At 31.6% G+C, this 19,146-nt stretch overlaps 1 protein-coding gene across 5 annotated transcripts in view; it reads right to left on the bottom strand.

The window, feature by feature from the left end:
• Nucleotides 1-16,946, bottom strand: part of LOC148597873 (adhesion G protein-coupled receptor G6-like) — a 41,342-nt gene extending 24,396 nt beyond the window's left edge. For 2 of the 5 annotated variants that reach the window (XM_088561846.1, XM_088561844.1), the window contains exons 1-12: nt 16,826-16,883; nt 15,608-15,634; nt 14,681-14,946; nt 13,358-13,429; nt 12,640-12,711; nt 11,208-11,279; nt 10,246-10,317; nt 9,557-9,723; nt 8,883-8,992; nt 6,628-6,811; nt 2,798-2,904; nt 1,049-1,116 (exon numbers count right to left, since the gene is read on the bottom strand). In XM_088561846.1, coding sequence (XP_088417972.1) covers nt 1,049-1,116; nt 2,798-2,904; nt 6,628-6,811; nt 8,883-8,992; nt 9,557-9,723; nt 10,246-10,317; nt 11,208-11,279; nt 12,640-12,711; nt 13,358-13,429; nt 14,681-14,946; nt 15,608-15,634; nt 16,826-16,873 — 1,265 coding nt within the window. In that variant the 5' untranslated portion in view covers nt 16,874-16,883. Of the gene's footprint in view, nt 1-1,048; nt 1,117-2,797; nt 2,905-6,627; nt 6,812-8,882; nt 8,993-9,556; nt 9,724-10,245; nt 10,318-11,207; nt 11,280-12,639; nt 12,712-13,357; nt 13,430-14,680; nt 14,947-15,281; nt 15,328-15,607; nt 15,635-16,825 lie in introns of all 5 variants that reach the window. The other 3 variants (XM_088561849.1, XM_088561845.1, XM_088561848.1) reach the window with 3 other exon arrangements.
• Between the last annotated feature and the right edge of the window lie 2,200 nt (nt 16,947-19,146).

Raw genomic sequence — 19,146 nt, 5'->3', positions numbered from 1 at the left:
AATAACACTGGCAGTATAGTTGCATATTTTCAATGCATATGTAGTCGAATGGTTTAGAAATACAGGTTATAACGCCAAATATCCCAGTGCTTCGCAATCGGCCGAATAGAATCCATAAGTGACTTATTTTTTTTAATATTCTATTTAAAGCATAAACACGAGTGCGATTCTATGAACACATTTCTGGAAAAGATGGCTCAAGTACTTCTTAGATTTTCTTCATTTGGATAAACTTTTTGATAAAAAAAATATATATAAAGGTCTGAAAAATTCCCAACGATGTTAGAACTGTCAAATTTGCGATGCAAATTTTTGGTCGTTCCCTCCACGGGACTCGAAATCGTACCGCTGTGACATCTATGGCAACACCGCCTACACAAAGTTCAGCGCCCTAGACCACTCGGCCAGCTAGGCTATATAAAAATATAGCTTTCGCTGGCCGGGTCATTCCTCTTCGTAGGATTAATCTAGGGCTGTAACTCAGTACACGATGTATGGTTATACGGGACAGTTCATTTAGATCTTATTATATATATATATGTGAATCTTTCTTGCGTTTTTACAACTTTCCAATGTTTCCCCTACTGGCAGCACAGATTTATGTTTTTTTCATAAATGAAATTCCTCACCCGCCGTTTAAAATTTGACAGACGATGTGAAACTTATTTTGAATTTGTAAAGTTTTTGCACGTCTTAAATGTATGGTGCACAAAACATCCATGGAAATTAAATGCATGTCAAGCGGCTGATTGGTTTATTCTCCGATTCATAGTTTCTTTGAGTAAGTCCATGGTTGGAACAAAAATCAAAAGATTATAATCGAAAGATAAAAAGACCGGAGAAAAACATAACACGAATGCAACAAAGAACCTGGAATAAGTGACCATCACACGTTCAAAAAGACAACAGCAAATAAATGACTAAGCTAACAAATGGTTAGACGAAAGAGAAAAGGAAACACTTGACAGCGTTGAACAAATCGGTTTTCATGGTGAACATTGATACATATGTACACCATAAACTATTTTGTAAAGAACTTAAATGTTACCTGAATCTAATAACGTCGGAGTGAAATGTGCCATATTGACTTATTGGACCGGTGAGGTTTCCATTAATCTGAAATAAATGTGCTTACTTCTATAGTTCAAATATTTGAATATATTACATTACAAGAAATAAAAAAAAAACGTTTTTAGGGTACAATTGCTTATTATATGTCATCACAATTTTAGAATTCAGAGAAATTACGTCTAAGCAACTTGATTTACTCAAGTACCCGCTTGAAAATGCCTGCAAATTGTCCGGCATATATACTTATACGACCAATTAAATGCACATAGACACAGAAGTATGTGCATAATTCTAAAAAAAATCACTGGTATTGTTGTTAAAACCATTTTACCTTTATATCATGTAAGCATTTAAATAACATAGATTATTTTCTTCTTGTTAACGAATTAATGTTTGACAGGCTTTGTTGAAATCGAATATGATGAAAAATAAATATCCATGATTTCAAAAGTAATCACTTTTAGCCTAGCCTACCTCCTTGAGTAAAGACAGATAATTCATGTACTGCAAAACAATGAGATGAGGTAATAAAAATTGAGCATTTTTGTGCTACGATTACCAAGCACTTTAGAATTCTGCTTATTCTATCTAAAATTACTAAAGTAGCAGTCTTTCTAAAAATCAGACACAATGTGATTTATGCTCGTAAAAAAAAAACCTTCGAATTCAGTTTTATGTCTTATTCAGAAAGACATGCTTAATTGTTTATTCTTATACGCCAAAAATGTTGATGTTAAATGCTGAGTTATCTGCATTTGAGATAGTCGTTTGCCCTGAGTTTCGACGGAATTATAACTGATTGTACTAAGCTGAAGGGACAAATATGTCTTCATTATTTGAATGCTTTAATAAAACAAAAACAAAAACGCTGTTTTCTTATTAAGACAGACACAAAAATATATATGAGCATTAAATATTTCATATGTGTTTATAATTAGTCTTTATTAGGCTATACTTCCTGTGTAAGCTTGTTTTGTCTTTACTTTGTTTGGTTCATTGGTAATACTCTGTGGATTCCTCATGTTAAGGATAGGTACCGTTTTACTGTATATTTGTTTTCTCAAGTATTAATACATTTAGATAATAGTTTCCTTTATCATGACATATTACGTTTATGAAATATACTTAGAGCAAATAAATAAAATAACGTAGTTGTAACATAATTGATAAGGACAAATTTGTTTTGTTAACCCTATTTTCTTTTCTTTTTTTTTTCTAAATCGTTCCTTTACATTTTGTTATAATTTATATAGATATTACATTTCGTTAAACGGAAAACCAAGGTGTGTAACTTTACAGACTTTTCTAACCCACCACCATTGGATTCGAAGCCCTCACTCTTACTTCTTTTTTATAACATAAACGTGATATTTTTTTTTTTTTTTGCAAAATGTACAATGCCATTTTAGGTGTTAATATTAACAGCTTATTTAGTAAACATATACCACCGGACTTTGAGGAAAGGAAGACGATTTCGTTTTGTTGTTTTTGTTTTTTTGTTTTTTATTATTTTTGTTTTTTGTTTGTATTTGTTTACATGCAAAATAAAGACTTTTAATACGTACCCAATAAATTCACAGTTTCACTTACATAAGATTCGATAGCAGTCCCAAATTTATCACAGGAATCCTCTCTTATTTGACTATGATTGGCATCAAGATGATTTTTTTTTCATGCAAAATAAAGACTTTTAATACGTACCCAATAAATTCACAGTTTCACTTACATAAGATTCGATAGCAGTCCCAAATTCATCACGGGAATCCTCTCTTATTTGGCTATGATTGGCATCAAGATGAATTGTTCCAAGAAATGTAGCCGTATGCATTCGATCTACAATTAAGTAAAGAAAGCCTGTCCAGAAGTTAATGAGCACGATATAATCAAGTATAAATAAAAAACACTATGTTTCAAACGGTAATGTACAAATATCATAAAATCAACAGATATCGCGTGAACAGGCTCAAAATACACAAACAAAGAATATTAACAAAATGACACACTCATATCACACGAGAATATGAGAACTCAGATTCTTTTAAGAACTGGGAGCAATGATCAACTACACCAATAGGGTATGCATCCCTTCTTGTTCTACAAGCATCCGCCGAGGTGCTCATGAAATGCAACGTTCTTGGTAGATAAAAGAAGTAAGAGACTTTGCCAAATTAACAAATCGATTCACATGGTGCAGATAAATACACCACAACAATCCTTGAGTTTATTATGACGACTATAAATGTTTTGTGGTGCCGACTTTAATGTTGAAAGAACATAGAGTAAGATATACAGCATTGTTCAAAAAAGATAGTGTCATATTGGCTCTGGCAGAGAATATGTATTGTGATATGAAAATGTGGTTTTATAGTTTTTTCTCTCGATAGATCTTCAAGAGAAGGTCAAAATATTTGGCTGACTAAATTGTGTTTGTAATTCGTACTCTGTAATTCCTGTCATTGTTAAACATATCATATATTGATAGTCGAAATTTATATTCAAACTATAACTGGCTAAATAGCAGATATTTGGGGGGCCAATGATATACCCTGTAATTTACATGCATCCATGATATATGAAGGTTTAATATCAATTTAATGACCTGAAAAAGGTCAAATAATAACTATCAACGAAATTAAATAATAGATGCCATTTTTTACCAAGTCATTAAATGTAACTACAATCTTATCACTCCTTAGGACACTTAATCTTGTCATTCAAATATATAATTGCACAATTGAGGGCGTCAGAAAATTATTAAAACGTTTCTGGTTTCACATTTAACTAATATCATCCAACTGCGATCATTAACATTGAGTTAAATGAGTATTGTTGACCTATCCAATATTGTTTTTGTACTTTGTCTGATGGTAAATAGCAAATTCGTTATGTATAGGATCAATTTGGATTTTGTAAACAGCTGTAGTATTGACACTCATTTATATAATTGGAACTTTCCTACGGTTTACAATTCAAGAACTCATAGCTTCCAAGTCATGGTCGTCATCATGAACTCGTGGATCGTTATGGCGTAACCATCTACACCATGAAAACTGATTTATTCAACGGGTCATAGTTTTCCTTTCCTCGTTTGTCTACCCCGGACTTGACTTTTTATGAACAACTCGGCGGGTTTTTCTAGAAAAGCAGAGAACGCTTACTCTACTGTTGTACCTGGTACATGCTCCCGGTTTTTAGTTGAGTCCGAGTTGCTCATTTGCTTTTGTTACTTTGTATGTGTGATTTTGGTTACTTATGTTCTTTGTTGTGTATGTCTGTTTTCCATGTCTGGTCTTTGTCCCGGAATTACATTCTTTTGATTACCGCTATAACCTTCGTTCCCTTGATTACTCTTCCACTCCGAGAACGATTTCACCTCATATTTTCCGTTTTCTGACAATTAATGGAGCATGTTTCACAGTATTTTAGAGTTTTAGCTAATACTTTAAGGAGAAACTCATTTATACGATGTCTTCGTCTCCAATAATGAAGTGGATGGTAGAACCATATCTGAAAAAAAGCATTTTGGATATAACAGTCAAATGCGATTAACTTAGATTGTTAGACGTACGATAAGGGAACTGTTCAAATAAGTGATATGTTTGTATCACATTCAATTTCCCCACAGCCTATAAAGCTTTCATTTGAACAAAATGAAAACAATCCAAGTTACTTTGAGGCTTACGTTGATGTAAAATGCTGACTACAAACATTCCAATAATTTGTAAGAGTTGTGTCCCTTATCTTCGGTCTATCTCTTTAAAGTCCTCAATCTTAAGGTTATGTTATACTTATTTGTGGTTAAATTTTTGATGCAATAGATGTAGTTTAGGGATATGTCATAATTAGTTTAGAGTTCCTTTAAAATACGGCTGAATACTGTTCTTCACCATTCGTGAATGGAGGATCTTAGTCAAACTACTGGCATCGTTACCCCTGTTGACAAAGACATGTTGATTGGACTTAATGAAACAGTACTTGGATTTGATATGTTTGAATATTTAATGGATAAACATGTCTTGATAAAATGATTCACCATAAGCCACATGTCTGTTTCCATTATGGATCAACACAATAAAGATGTTTGCATAGCCAGTGTGGAACGATTTATTTTTCTGAATTTGTTTTTTATAGCACTTTAAATAATATGTTGACTAAATAAATGACGTCCTCAAGTTCTTACCATTAAAATAATTCAATATTGTAGAGATGTTATCTGTTTTTATTACTGCCGCCAATGAACAAAGTAAACATGACGTGACTTTACAAACGACTGAATATCTCATACATTTTCTTTAATTCCATTATCAGAACATAAACGTCATATTTCATGCAAGGTTTAGCAATAACACTAATTTAATTTGGAAATATTAACACTTGATTTTTATTATAGGTGGTGCATTTTTGATATCAAGCCTATGAATGAGTTCTTATAAAAAATTGGAATACATATTCCGATTAATCCTGTGTTTTCTCAAATAGGAATATTAGATCTTTACTCCTTACCAATTATCGAACTCATTTGAATTATTTGAATAGTATTGTAAAAAGTTCGAATTATGTAACCAATATATTTCATAATGAACTCCTGGATGGTTATGATGTATCCATCAGCACCATGAAAACTAATTTATTCAACGGGTCATAGTTTACCTTTCCTCGTTTGTCTACTCCGGACTTGACTTTTTATGAGCAACTCGGCGGGTGTTTCTAGAAAAGTAGAGGACGCTTACCCTACCGGTGCACCTGGTCCATGCTCCCAGTTTTTAGTGGAGTCCGAGTTGCTCGTTTACTTTTGTTACTTTGTATGTATGATTTGAGTTACTTTATGTTCTTGTTGTGTGTGTCTGTTTTCCATGCCTGGTTTTTGTCCCTGGATTACATTCTTTTGGTTACTGCTATAATATTGGTTCCCTTGATTACTCTTTCATACGAATTCTTGCCGAATAATTAAGAAAAGGTTGAAAATGACACCCATGGCCCGTTTTTATTTATAAGCTCAAATTGACTTAATATTGAAAGCATTTGAAGACTGCAATAAAATAGTAGCTAGCAGATTACCAACATATGTCAAAATAACATACCTGGCTGTAATAAAATATAAAAAAAAATCAAAAGTATATAATTCTAAACAATGAAAACGTCAACTGAAAAAATTTCATTCACAGAAAAAAAGTAAAACTTTCGGAGCCATCTGCAATTGAAAATTTGAACTATAAATAATAAAGGAAATGATCTATATAAACATTAATTTCGGAATCACAACACTTTTTTGTGGCCGATCTAGACTTTCACTACATCATTATAACCTTGGGCGAGGGACACAACATTTACAAATCATATGAACGTTTGCATGCAGCATTTTACAACAATCTCATTTAAGCATCAAAGTAACTTGGATTGATTTCACTCTGTTTCAAATAAATGCTTGATAAGTTTGATGACATTTAATATGACACCAAATTATCACTTATTATAAGAGTAATGTCTCTCATCCTAGGTCTACCTCCTTTACAATAGTTTGGTAAAAACTGAGACTGGCTAATTTAATAGTTCTACCTCTAAGAGCATTTCTATTACAGAGTGCACCAACACAGCAAAACCTGCACAATTCAGATCCCGTGTGATTGTAGCAATTGTCGCCATTATTCTTTTCAATTTGCAGGCACTGTGAGTAGTCCTGACAGTCCTTATTTATACCAACGCTGTAGTTCGTGAATCTGAGTTCTTCATAGCACACTGCCTATAATTTCATTTAAATATTTAATATTCAGGGGTCTGTTGTTCAACTTGTCATTGAAGTTATCGAGTAATTTATTTTCATGAGTCATTTAAACTTAATTGAGTGATTAGTAAATCAAATGATTAAATTTTGTTGTTCAATTTAATTTGTTAATCATTGTATTAAATTTTAATTGCATGACTAAAATGCAAGTGCATCCCATAATGCACTTTAAATATCAACTTCTGGCACTTCCTGTTCTTTTAATATAACCAAATATTGATAATGTAGCATATCCTTCTTAAATATTACATTTCTATGTGACAAAAATAAGTTATAAAGTAAAATAATGTACCGAGACACATTTCTGAATGGTTTTGTACAAACGTACACTTTTTTCACGGTCTTGCATTCAAGACAAGAGTATTTCATATTGTAGTACCTAAGTACATTTTATTGAAATTACATTCACTTTTACTTAATAAAAGTAAAACTTTGAACTTTTCAAACTTTTACGCTGTTTCAAAGTCAATGGGAAATAACTCTTTACCGGGTCCTACTAAAAACATGATTTTGACTCATTCATTTTCGCAAACTGTGTAAATGGTGTTTTGATTATGTGATTAAAGTTTTAATTCAGGTCCAGTGGGTGAATTAAATTTAATGACACGATCAGCATTTTTAATGATTCATTAAATTTAATGACAAGTTTAACAACAAGTTAATTACTTAATTAATTTTAATCAATTGATTAAGGTATTTTAGTTACTAATTAAGATTAATGACAAGTTTATAAACAGACCCCAGGTGTTGATAAAGTGAGTTTAAAAGGGAGAATTCACTGAAAAAGTGGATTCCAAGCTAATATTTGCTATTTTTATCCAAACTTTGTATTGGATTATCTGGCTTTGAAAAAACAACTTAATTACAATCCCTTAATCCACTGATTCGTCACTGTTTCTTTTGCTTATAAGCAATTTCTACGTAAACTAACGTTTCTCGAATTTTTTTTTATTTAAATAACATAAATAAACAGTGCAAACTAATAGAAGGTATAAATAGCATTATAAATGTGCACATGTGTAGACGAAGCCTTTTGTTCGTCGATTTGTTGGATCTCTCTAAATGGCAAATTGATTTGTATTATTACCTTAACTCAGCCAACAAAAAGTTTTAAGTATATACAATTTTCCTTGTACTAATGAATATCTGTAAGTACGGTAAGGAAGGTACATTGTACATGTATTTACAAATCTGGTAAAGCCAGGTGTTGCTAGGCAACATAACCTGTGGTAACGACATTTAATACCTTTCACCATCACGTGCAATACAATATGTAACCAACGTGTCCGTTTTTTTTTAAATTCAAAAGCAGTTTACGTTCTGTGTATACTTTAATTATTTTAGAGGAATCACATTTTTTTCAGCACCTATAGAAATTCCTTGTCATGAACTTAAGGAAATAGCCCTAGAGTAAGGGATATAACTCAGAAAGTCATTGATATGTTTGTATCATATTCAATTTCACCAAAGGCTATCAAGCTTTCATTTGACATAGAATGAAATTAATCAAAGTTACTTTGATGCTTACATGACATTGATGTTAAATGCTTAATACAAACATTCTGATGATTTGTATAGGTTATGTCCTTTACACTAGGTCTACCTCCTTAATATTATTTTAGATTTTGCTTTTGTGTTTGCTTTTGTTTCGGAAACTGAATATATATTGAGCCTATGATATGCAATTTATTTTCATCTAACATCATGTAGTTATGGTAGTATCTGTCTGCCTTTTCTGGAAGCTTTGAAGATGATACGATTTATTTACATTACTTGGCATCGGTAGTGCAAAACCGCCTCAGAAATTAATTTGTTTTAATTTCCAAACTTTGATGTTTTGACAGCATGAGATGTACTTCAGTAATGACTACACGTCAATTCAATTATCTGTTCTTGTGAATATCCTTACAAGTCGGTGTCATTAAGAGTATTTTGAGAATTTTTTATGTATATATATATATATATATCAGAAGATACAAAAAATTACTTTTGGATAAAAAAATATATGTCAACCTTTATTTGTACTCACTGTTTCATTTATTAAAAATTGACAAGTTGTGGAGCGGTTTTGTTGTAAGCAATTTTCTGTACTTGTTGCATTTTTACAATACAAGCAACTTATTTGTCTGAATGTATCACCTGAAAAAAAAAAACAAATCTCATATTTGCTATTTTATCAAGTAAATTTGCAAGTAGGAGAAATTATGCGTGTCTTTGATTTGTCCTTATTATATCACCCTAAATTAAATTCACAGCACACGTTCAAAATTACATGAAATGTTTGAAAAAAAATCTGTTTTCAAAGATTCCTGACGGATATTTCCCCGCTTCTAATGATTTACTGATAAAGCTAACTTGAATAAAGCTCATGTCAAAACAAAAAATAAGTGACTTGTTTAAGGAGGTAGACCTGTGGTAAAGGACATAACTCTTGAAATCAGTGTTATGTTTGTAGCATGTTCAATTTCACTATAGCCTATCAAGCTTTCATTTGAAACAGAATGAAATCAGTCCAAGTTACTCTGACGGTTACGCGAGATTGATGTAAAATACTTAATGCAAAAGTTCCAATGATTTATAACAGTTGTGTCCCTTACCCTAGGTGTACATCTTTATATACTTGCACGAAAACTGTAACGAATATATCATGCATAATGCATGGGGACACGACATTTACTATATACATGTATCTCCTGCATTTACCTGTACACATTCCAAATTGGTCATCTTTCATATCTGTTAGTTTTAGTTTAGTTCCTACACAGCTACCCGACTGAACTTCAAAGTCACGTGACGTTGTTTTTGCATTTAATAAACGTAGAAACGCTCCAGCCTCGCAATCACATACAAGCTGGTTATCAGTGAAAGATCTAAAAAAAAATACCATTTTAGTACTTAACACTTTATACACAAAAAATAGTAAAAACAATGCAAACCGCCTTATTGATAATAACTGTCTCTCTCTCTCTCTCTCTCTCTCTCTCTCTCTCTCTCTCTCTCTCTCTCTCTATATCTATATATATATATATATATATATATATATATATATATATATATATATATATATATATATATTGATTATTTTCAATGTTTTTATGTATTTTTATTTCATTAAATACCACTTCAAATATTTATTTTACAATACTACATAGTTTTGTCATATCCAATGAATGATTTTATGTCTGAAACAGAAGCTGCCTTAGTTTTGGCCATAATATTTTTTTTTCTAAGCGGATATCTGCAAGGACCTGTGGAATTAGCATGGATAGGTCTTCCACTGCAAAAATATAAGTTAGATATAATGTACTGTGTTTTTTTTTCTGAATGTGGACGCGAGCACCTGATCCGCACCCTTTAAACATAATAACCAAATTATTCTAGTGTGTACTTACATTTCCATCAGCCTCGGTAGACGGATGAGCAAGTCCCGTTCAATTGTTGCAATGGCATTATATGATAAGTTTCTGAAGACAAAAGTTGCCATTTTAAGTATGTATTGATAAAAATTCAAATCAGACAAAATTGTTATATTTATATTTCACATTTGTATTTACAATGCTTCGCAATGTGTAGTAAATAAGTAATGATGCCCTATTGTATATATTTTTTAACAAAAAATGGATGCTTAAAGAAATACTAATCAATTGCATATATTGTCATTGAACTTATTGTTCCCTCTTTAAATAAATAAGACATTGTACACAGTTGTTTTGGCAAATTTCACTTGACTAGGTTTTTAACACAGATGATGTTGATGTGGTTTTCCGTAAATTGAACTGCATTTTAGGAACGCTATAACTTTGATCGAATTAACTATAAACACACGTCTATATAAAACTGTTTGTCAAGACGGAAAATAAAACTCCACTCATTTTTATCGAATTATGCCCTCCTTTTACTTTAGTTGATATATACTTTGTCTTACAAACATTCCTCACCAAGGGCAGATTGACTGCCTGGTTATTATTTTAGGACTATGACTATGGCAGATGTTTCCTAAGCTACGGGACGGGAACGTTTACCTAATCAAATAGACCATACTAGACTAACACACTAAGCCGTAAAGTAATTTTGCTATATAAAGGCATCAACAGCTTGCAGATATATATGCCATCCTACTCGGGCATATTTTTCTAACTTTGAAACAATCAATCGTCACTCGAATCTTTAATTTCCATGTCTTTATGTAGAAGGTGTAATTGGGAGTTGTATTTTTTTTCTTTGCTTGGCCCGGCATAGCACACTCAAAGTCTGCGTTCAAACTGAACACGCCGTCCCAAAATCACAGAGGCGATGACAAGCCAAATACATGGGTACACAATCAAAATAAAACACTATAAACATTACTTCTTACAAGGTCATTAAGTTTGGAAGATACACAAAGGCATTGGTCTTTATTTCCGCCAGCTTGTTATGTTGGAGATTTCTGTAATACAAAGACCTCTTTTTATCGTATAAGAAATGAATATTATATATATATATATATCTACAACGTCTCAGAATGTGACGACTCTATTCTCTACACTGCTTCATCGGATCAAATGGATACAGGGAAGAAAACGTAAACTTATAGAAGGGTCTGAAAAATTCCCAACGATGTTAGAACTGTCAAATTTGCGAAGCAAATTTTTGACGTTCCCTCCGCGGGACTCGAACTCGTACCGCTGTGACATCTATGGCAACACCGCCTGCACTAAGTCCAGCGCCCTAGACCACTCGGCCAGCTAGACTATATAAAATATAGCTTTCGCTGGCCGGGTTATTCCTCCTCGTAGGATTAATCTAGGGCTGTAACTTAGTACACGATGTATGGTAGTACGAGACAGTTCATCTAGGTGTTATTATGTAGGATAGAGGATCAAATTAATGATGCATGTCACAACAAATCAATATTATACCACGTCTCAGAATGTGACGACTCTGTTCTCTAATTTGACAGTTCTAACATCGTTGGGAATTTTTCAGACCCTTCTATAAGTTTACGTTATCTTCCTTGTATCAATTTGATCCGATGGAGCAGTGTAGTGAATAGAGTCGTCACATTCTGAGACGTTTGTATAATATTGATTTGTTGTGACATGCATCATAAATTTGATCCTCTATTCTACATCATAACATCTAATTGAACTGTGCCGTACTCCCACACATCGTGTACTATGTTACAGCCCTAGATTAATCCTACGAGGAGGAATAACCCAGCCAGCGAAAGCTACAGTTTTATATAGCCTAGCTGGCCGAGTGGTCTAGGGCGCTGGACTTAGTGCAGGCGGTGTTGCCATAGATGTTACAGCGGTACGAGTTCGAGTCCCGCAGAGGGAACGACCAAATTAGACAGTACTAACATCGTTGGGAATTTTTCAGACCTTTCTATACGTTTACATATCTTCCCTGTATCAACTTGATCCGATGGAGCAGTGTAGTGAATAGAGTCGTCACATTCTGAGACGTTTGTATATATATATATATATATATATATAGATAGATAGATAGATATAGATATTACAAAATTGATAATTTAAGAGATTCGTATGATAATCATATAACTTTGACAAGTAAAATATTACACGAATACAATAGTGATATGTTTATTACAAGTATATTATAGTCATACCTTTATAACACGTATATGGTGGCTATATGTTTATAACACGATTGTCATATTGTTATCATATGATTGTTGTATGTTAGTAACATAATTTTAATGCGTTTTAAGCAACACATGTTCATCAGATGTGGCATTTTGTGCTGTTTTTTTAGTTAAAGTTACGTTTATTGAGCCAACTTACAGTATTGTCAGATTATACAGTTTCTCAAAGGCTCCTTTTGCAAGAGACTGGATGCTATTCTGCTGTAAGTATCTAAAAGGTTGACAGAACAATTGTGACCATGTATAGAAAACGTAATAATACATATTGCTATTCATCAATTTAATAAGAAATTTCCAATGATGATACAAGTCAGGTCATTTGAAAAAAGCCTGGACAAAGACAATTTTGTTTCACTAAGTCATTTTTAAATGCAATTTTAAGAGTATTATACTGTTAAAGTACATGACCTTACAAAAATGGATGACTGAGAATTGTTTTCATAATTCCGTAACGAATGAACTTAGTTTTGGTCATACCAAAGAGTTACATCCCTTTGTTTAAACGTTTGATTATTTTCAATGTTTTTATGTATTTTTATTTCAGTAAATACCACATCAAATATTTATTTTACAATACTACATAGTTTTGTCATATCCAATGAATGATTTTATGTCTGAAACAGAAGCTGCCTTAGTTTTGGCCATAATGTGTATTTTTCTAAGTGGATATCTGCAAGGACCTGTGGAATTATCATGGATAGGCCTTCCACTGCAAAAATATAAGTTAGATATAATGTATTGTGTTTTTTTTTCTGAGAGAAAGATCGAAATATACTTAATCTTAAAGTGTATTGCATCGAAATGGTTGTTGGAAAAAAACTTTTGAATAATGAAAACACGTTATGAAACCTACTTACAATGTATTGAGCTTTGTAAGTCCATTAAAAGTTTGACTTTCTATTGTTGTTAAAACATTTTTGCTAAAGTCTCTGCAACCGTAAAACATAAAATATGTTTACTATGCACACAATATTTCTTTTCAAACTTATTTAAAGATAATAATAGTAGAAAAGACCAGGGTCATTGCATAGTTATCATAATCTGTTCAACACATATGTACGACTGTCGAGACAAACATGTTAAGTGCACGAAGTAGAATTTGAATAAACATGTTAATCTATTAAACTTGGGACGCTGTAATTGATCATGCTAAGTTAACTATTGAATAAATTTGAATTTATGCAGGAGGACATTTCTATCTTGCGTGATTCAAGATTTCATCGCTAATAAAATTTCAAGAACACTATACACGTATTAAAATTTTGTGACTGTTTCTTTTTTTTTTAATGTATCAATATGTATCCGAGACATTACTAATGAAATATGATGAACATAACTTAATATGCTATAATTTCAAATTGGAAACAAATAAAAACAACCAAAGTTTGATTAATTCGGGGACGCAACATCAACTTTCTACTTCAAAACACATTTTGTAAACAAAATTTCTTGTAAGGTAAGTAAAAAGTTATATCTTATAAATGATGACGCGTGAAGGCAATTTGTTGTATATTGTATCTTGAAATTGATGCGTAGTGTACGGTAAATAGTGTATCGTGTATAATGAATGATGTACCGGACGTTTTTATTGATGTATCATGAGCGGATTTTGCATATCGTGTATAATAAATGATGTATCGAGTTTCTTATTTGATGTATTTTGTGCGGAATATAATGTATCGTACATAGTAAAAATGTATCAGTTTTCGAAATAAATGTATCGTGTATGAAAAATGATGTATCGTGTATAGTAAACTTTGTTAGGTTTGAGTAATATCTTATGTAGTTTAAAATGAATGCGTGGTGAGTGGTATAACATAAATTGTGTACAAATTTATCCATGTATCGTGTATAGATAATACGGGTGGTGCTTTGTCAAGTTCGAATTCATAAACACCGAAATTTGTCAGAGTATCAGAAAATTGAAAAGTTATCATCACTAGTTAATAGGATAAACTGAAGAAAAAAAATAAAGGTGAAATCCAAATACAAGATATGTTTATATCAGAGTTTGATAATATATAAATATTCAATTATAATTAAAATATAGGCTCGCGAATATAAAAGTACAAATAGTAACTTAAAAAAAACCTGAGTGCTCAAAATGAAAAATAAGAACGATGCATGAATGTATTTTTATAGATATGTATTAAAATGTAGAAGTAATGACACCAACTTACAAAATGAAAACATCTGGTTGAATTCCTACGGGTACATTTGTTAACGCCTTTTCTTTACACATGATTTCGAGTCGATCAGCGATATATTCACACTGACATCTTGGACCAATTTCATTGCTACACAAGTTCTGTGCCCCGGATGTACAGATAAATAACGAAACAATTATCCAAACAGTCGATTTCATTGTAATATAATATCCCTCTTTCTTAGGTGGTAGCTTTTTAAAAATCAACCAACATGTTGAAGATATAAGTATCCAGAAATACTGTAAACAATACAAAAGATAATACCTGAAACACTATACTAACAGTCTGAAAAAAATATTGTCTTAACAAGCTGCCAAACCATGCTGTATAAACATACTATCTTCACAAGATGTCTGAATCAATTGTCTGAACAATCTGTCAGTCGTTTACCTAGGACATGGAATATTGAAAAAATAATGTAACAGATTCAATGAAGTGCAATGCCAGTTTTCTGAACGTATTGACCAATAAATATTTATGAAAATCAAACAAAAAACAGAAGCAAATTAAAACAAAACAAAAAACCAACACGAAGCAACAATATGCGATATGTAAACAAGCGCAATAAAAGTACATGTTGCAGAAACTCTTGTCTTCATACAACTTAAGACATTTCTTTACTGAAATGATAAAAAAATAACAGTAATATCATTCACATTTTGTCTATGGCTTTGATAATTATATTAATATCATACATGTATCACTTCAAATCAGTGGGTAATAGTTTCTTTTAGAGTGCAACCTGTCAAACTGAACCCTGTATTATCTGAACCAGACACTTTTTAATAAACTCTTATATTATTTTAATGGTATCTGCACCATGCAAACTAATTTATTCAACGGGTCATAGTTTTCCTTTCCTCGTTTGTCTACCCCAGTCATTTTTTTTAATTTACTTACTTGATCTTTTGATACAAATGCAGTGAACTAGAGTGGAATAAACAATTAAATTATTTTGCCTTGAATAAAAAATTATCCTCCAGGGGTTCTTTATAAAGTTTCATCCTTTTCCCGAAACGCGATAAATACAAATTGTTAAGGCACTGTGACTAACAATCAGTAGTAAAAGATTTTTAAATATAAATTTACGCTATTTGAATGCACACATGAACATGTAACAACAGTACGATCGGTGACCTAAATTGTCTCATATAACTCAGTATATTCAGTATTGTTTTGTTACAAAAGTAATAGAGAAGTCCGACTATAATGAAGTTGATCGAGTCTTTATTCAAACATTAAATGTCACTTTTTTAGCACGTTAATAAAAACAAATCCTTAATTGGTTTTCTAAACGCCGTCTTCGTCATGATATTTTAATCAAAGACGTTATCTCTAATAGTCGGTTACAGTTTTGTGTTCCATATATGGATTGTAAAATCTGATCAGATGAATAATAACAATCGTATCTACACAAACGCGCTTAATGAATACGTACTATACATGAATTTTTGTGTTGCTCAATTGGTTTCATGCTTGAGAAAACGCACATTAGAAAACAGTTACAAACACAATCATTTACACAGCACATGATTTGATGATACTCCTGATTGTGAATCAAACAAAGCAGCATGTTATGAACTATGATGTTTTTGGTGTTAAAAATATAAAAAGGAAATTTCACTAAAACACTCGGTGCCGTTCAGTATTTCAAACATGATATATAACATACAAAAAATATCTTCCGACATGAAACGCAAGACATTAAGAAGTACCGTGTAAAGTGAAGTACATATACATGTACAAGCACAAAAAATTGTGTAAATACGGAAACAATCATTGACCACACTATTAGTATTTCCGTTTGATCCTCGACCTCGGATAACTCGAACCTTGGATACCTCGAACATTTTTTGCATGGTCCCGTCGACTTCAACTTAACGTGGTTCGAGTGTATTATAAAAGTTGAAGAATTATATTGACTTCAACATGAAGGTAACAGAGACAGCACGTTTTATGTTATGTAATGGCAATGTGATGTTAACTGAAACAAAATTCAACATAAAATTTATATTAATACACAATGGTAAACCACCAAGAATTGTGTCAGCTTATTAGTCATAAATAGATAGTAAAACCATGGTAAATGCTAAAAAAAACTTTGTTAAATTGTCCTACCTGTATTTTCAGTTGACATTCATACATCTGTTTGTTATTTTTACACATAGAAAAATACACATTGAATACTTTAGAGAAGGTTTTTTTTTAAAGGACACTTAAGTACCAGTCTACATAAAATTCAGACACTACTTATAGTAAAGTAATTCATGGTGAAGAAAAACGATGTTTTTTTCAGTCTAAATATGTATAATGTCATATTACGATCATCATTTTGGCATGCAGATCTGCACTTTGTAGAAAATCATACATTCACCTTCCACTAAAATCAACCAAATGAAACCAAATCAAGAATGATAAACTGCAAATTTCATGTATAATCAATATGTTTTTTTTTTTCAAATTCCAAAAACACAACAACCAAATGAAAACTAAGATTGGCAATGTGATCGGTTACTGTTTTTTAAACAAGAAATAAAACTGAATTTGCCATGAATGAATCAGCTTCTGTCTGATTTTTAGAAAGACTCTACTTGCAGAGGTATAAGAAAGGTAATAATATCGCCCTCTAAACCACCGCAAAATGCAAAGGCGGCTTTTATGTTGTTATCATACAGGGTAAACTTTTCCCAATAAGTACAGATGTTTTGTAAACTTCATTAGCTTTTCAATGTTTAAGAGTTAGTTTTTCAAATAATTAACCAAAATGTGAAAAATCGGAAAAATGCATCTCAATTACCAACCGAACTGACAACATTATTTTCCTAAGCTATTATCACTCTGCTTGAAATGACCAGATTTTATCCCTGCATCACATGATTTATTTAGAAGTTATTCAATGTAAGTTTTTATCTGAGCTTCTGTCCTTCAAATACTAATTTTCTGAGTGTTTCAGTGTGGTTATTACTAAATTTAACAAAATGATATAGAACATCCTTCATACTGATGATGTAAGTAGTCTAATTACACTTTTAGTGTTTTTTTTTTTTTGTCTGACCCACTGCCACTGCCTGATTTTTACATAGACTGACATTTAAAATGTCATTACCTTCATCCACTGTCTACAGATCTATGTCTGTTTTAAAAGTATCTTACTAAAATATTGACAAAAACTCATATTGCACATTACACATTTAAATAAGACATTTAAATGGCTTGGTTTTCTTTATTGAATATCAAATTTCATTATTTCACCGTATTTCTATGTAGATTATCACAAATAATGTTAAAAAAAACACCATTTCATTGTAAACTACAACAACAACAACAAAAAAGAATAATTAATAGATGACTAGTGATAGAATCATTTGAGTATTGGGATATTAAGAATAGAGAAATTTCTCTGACATCCTCTAGTAAGATTTTAATTTCTCTAAGGACACTCTGTTGAGTTAGAATACATTGCAATCTTAACCGAGATAGTCTGAGACTTCCTAGTCTTGTATTTTCTGGCGGTGTTTGATTCTTTTCTCATCTATCAAAATTGATTTTATGATTTATAAGGCTGCATATCCACATTTTTTGTATCTACAGGACGTCGAAAAATGTTTCATTGTGACGTCAGAATCAGTGCATGCTTCATCTCATCCGAACAAAATTGACTTATTTATCATATTGGTCTTAGGGATATCAGCTGACAGTTATATTTTACTCAAATTTATTATACATTTACATGTGGTTTTTTTTTAATTTACTTTTGTGTATGTGTATGTATATGCGTTTTTATGTGATTTATTTTTAATTTGTTGTGTGTATCAGTTACTCGAATTAGTAGTTACATGTATACCCGCTTTATATTCATTGTCATAATGCTGATTTTAATGTGTTTCAACAATAAATTGACATTGTGAATAATAACATGTATATAAACTTTAGCTAATAAAGTAATTATTTGATGAAGTGAATAACATTTTTAATGTACATTCTTTTGGAAATTTCTTAAGAGAATATTGAATTTCGAGAAAAGAGAGAGGGAGACTATGTTAACTGGATACGTGTAACATTTAACATTAATGAGCGGCATATTATTCATTCTTAATTGTTCATATTTCGACGCTCCCCCTACCGCCGCACCTTATCCATGCTCTAGTTTTTTTTTGTTTTGTTTTAATGGAGTCCAATTTGCTCATTTACTTGTGTTACTTTGTATGTATTATTATTTTTTTTTATGTTATTTGTAATGTGATGGTTTTCGTCGTTCTCCTATAATTATGTTAATTTATTTATGTAGTTTTTGCTTATTTATTCAAACATTTGCAATTGCTGTTACATGTGGAAGGTATCAATAATTTCAGTAATACTTAGTTGTTCCATGCTATTCAAATAATGAGATAAAAACATGTATGCATATATTGAAGTTTTTTTCGGTCCTTTTGATAAAA

This window comes from Perna viridis, chromosome 14 (assembly GCF_037379345.1).
Source record: "Perna viridis isolate PV_CMFRI_1.1 ecotype Kerala chromosome 14, ASM3737934v1, whole genome shotgun sequence".
NCBI lineage: Eukaryota > Metazoa > Mollusca > Bivalvia > Mytilida > Mytilidae > Perna > Perna viridis.
Note: the sequence above shows the minus strand (reverse complement) of the source record. Positions and strands in the feature narration are given on the sequence as shown.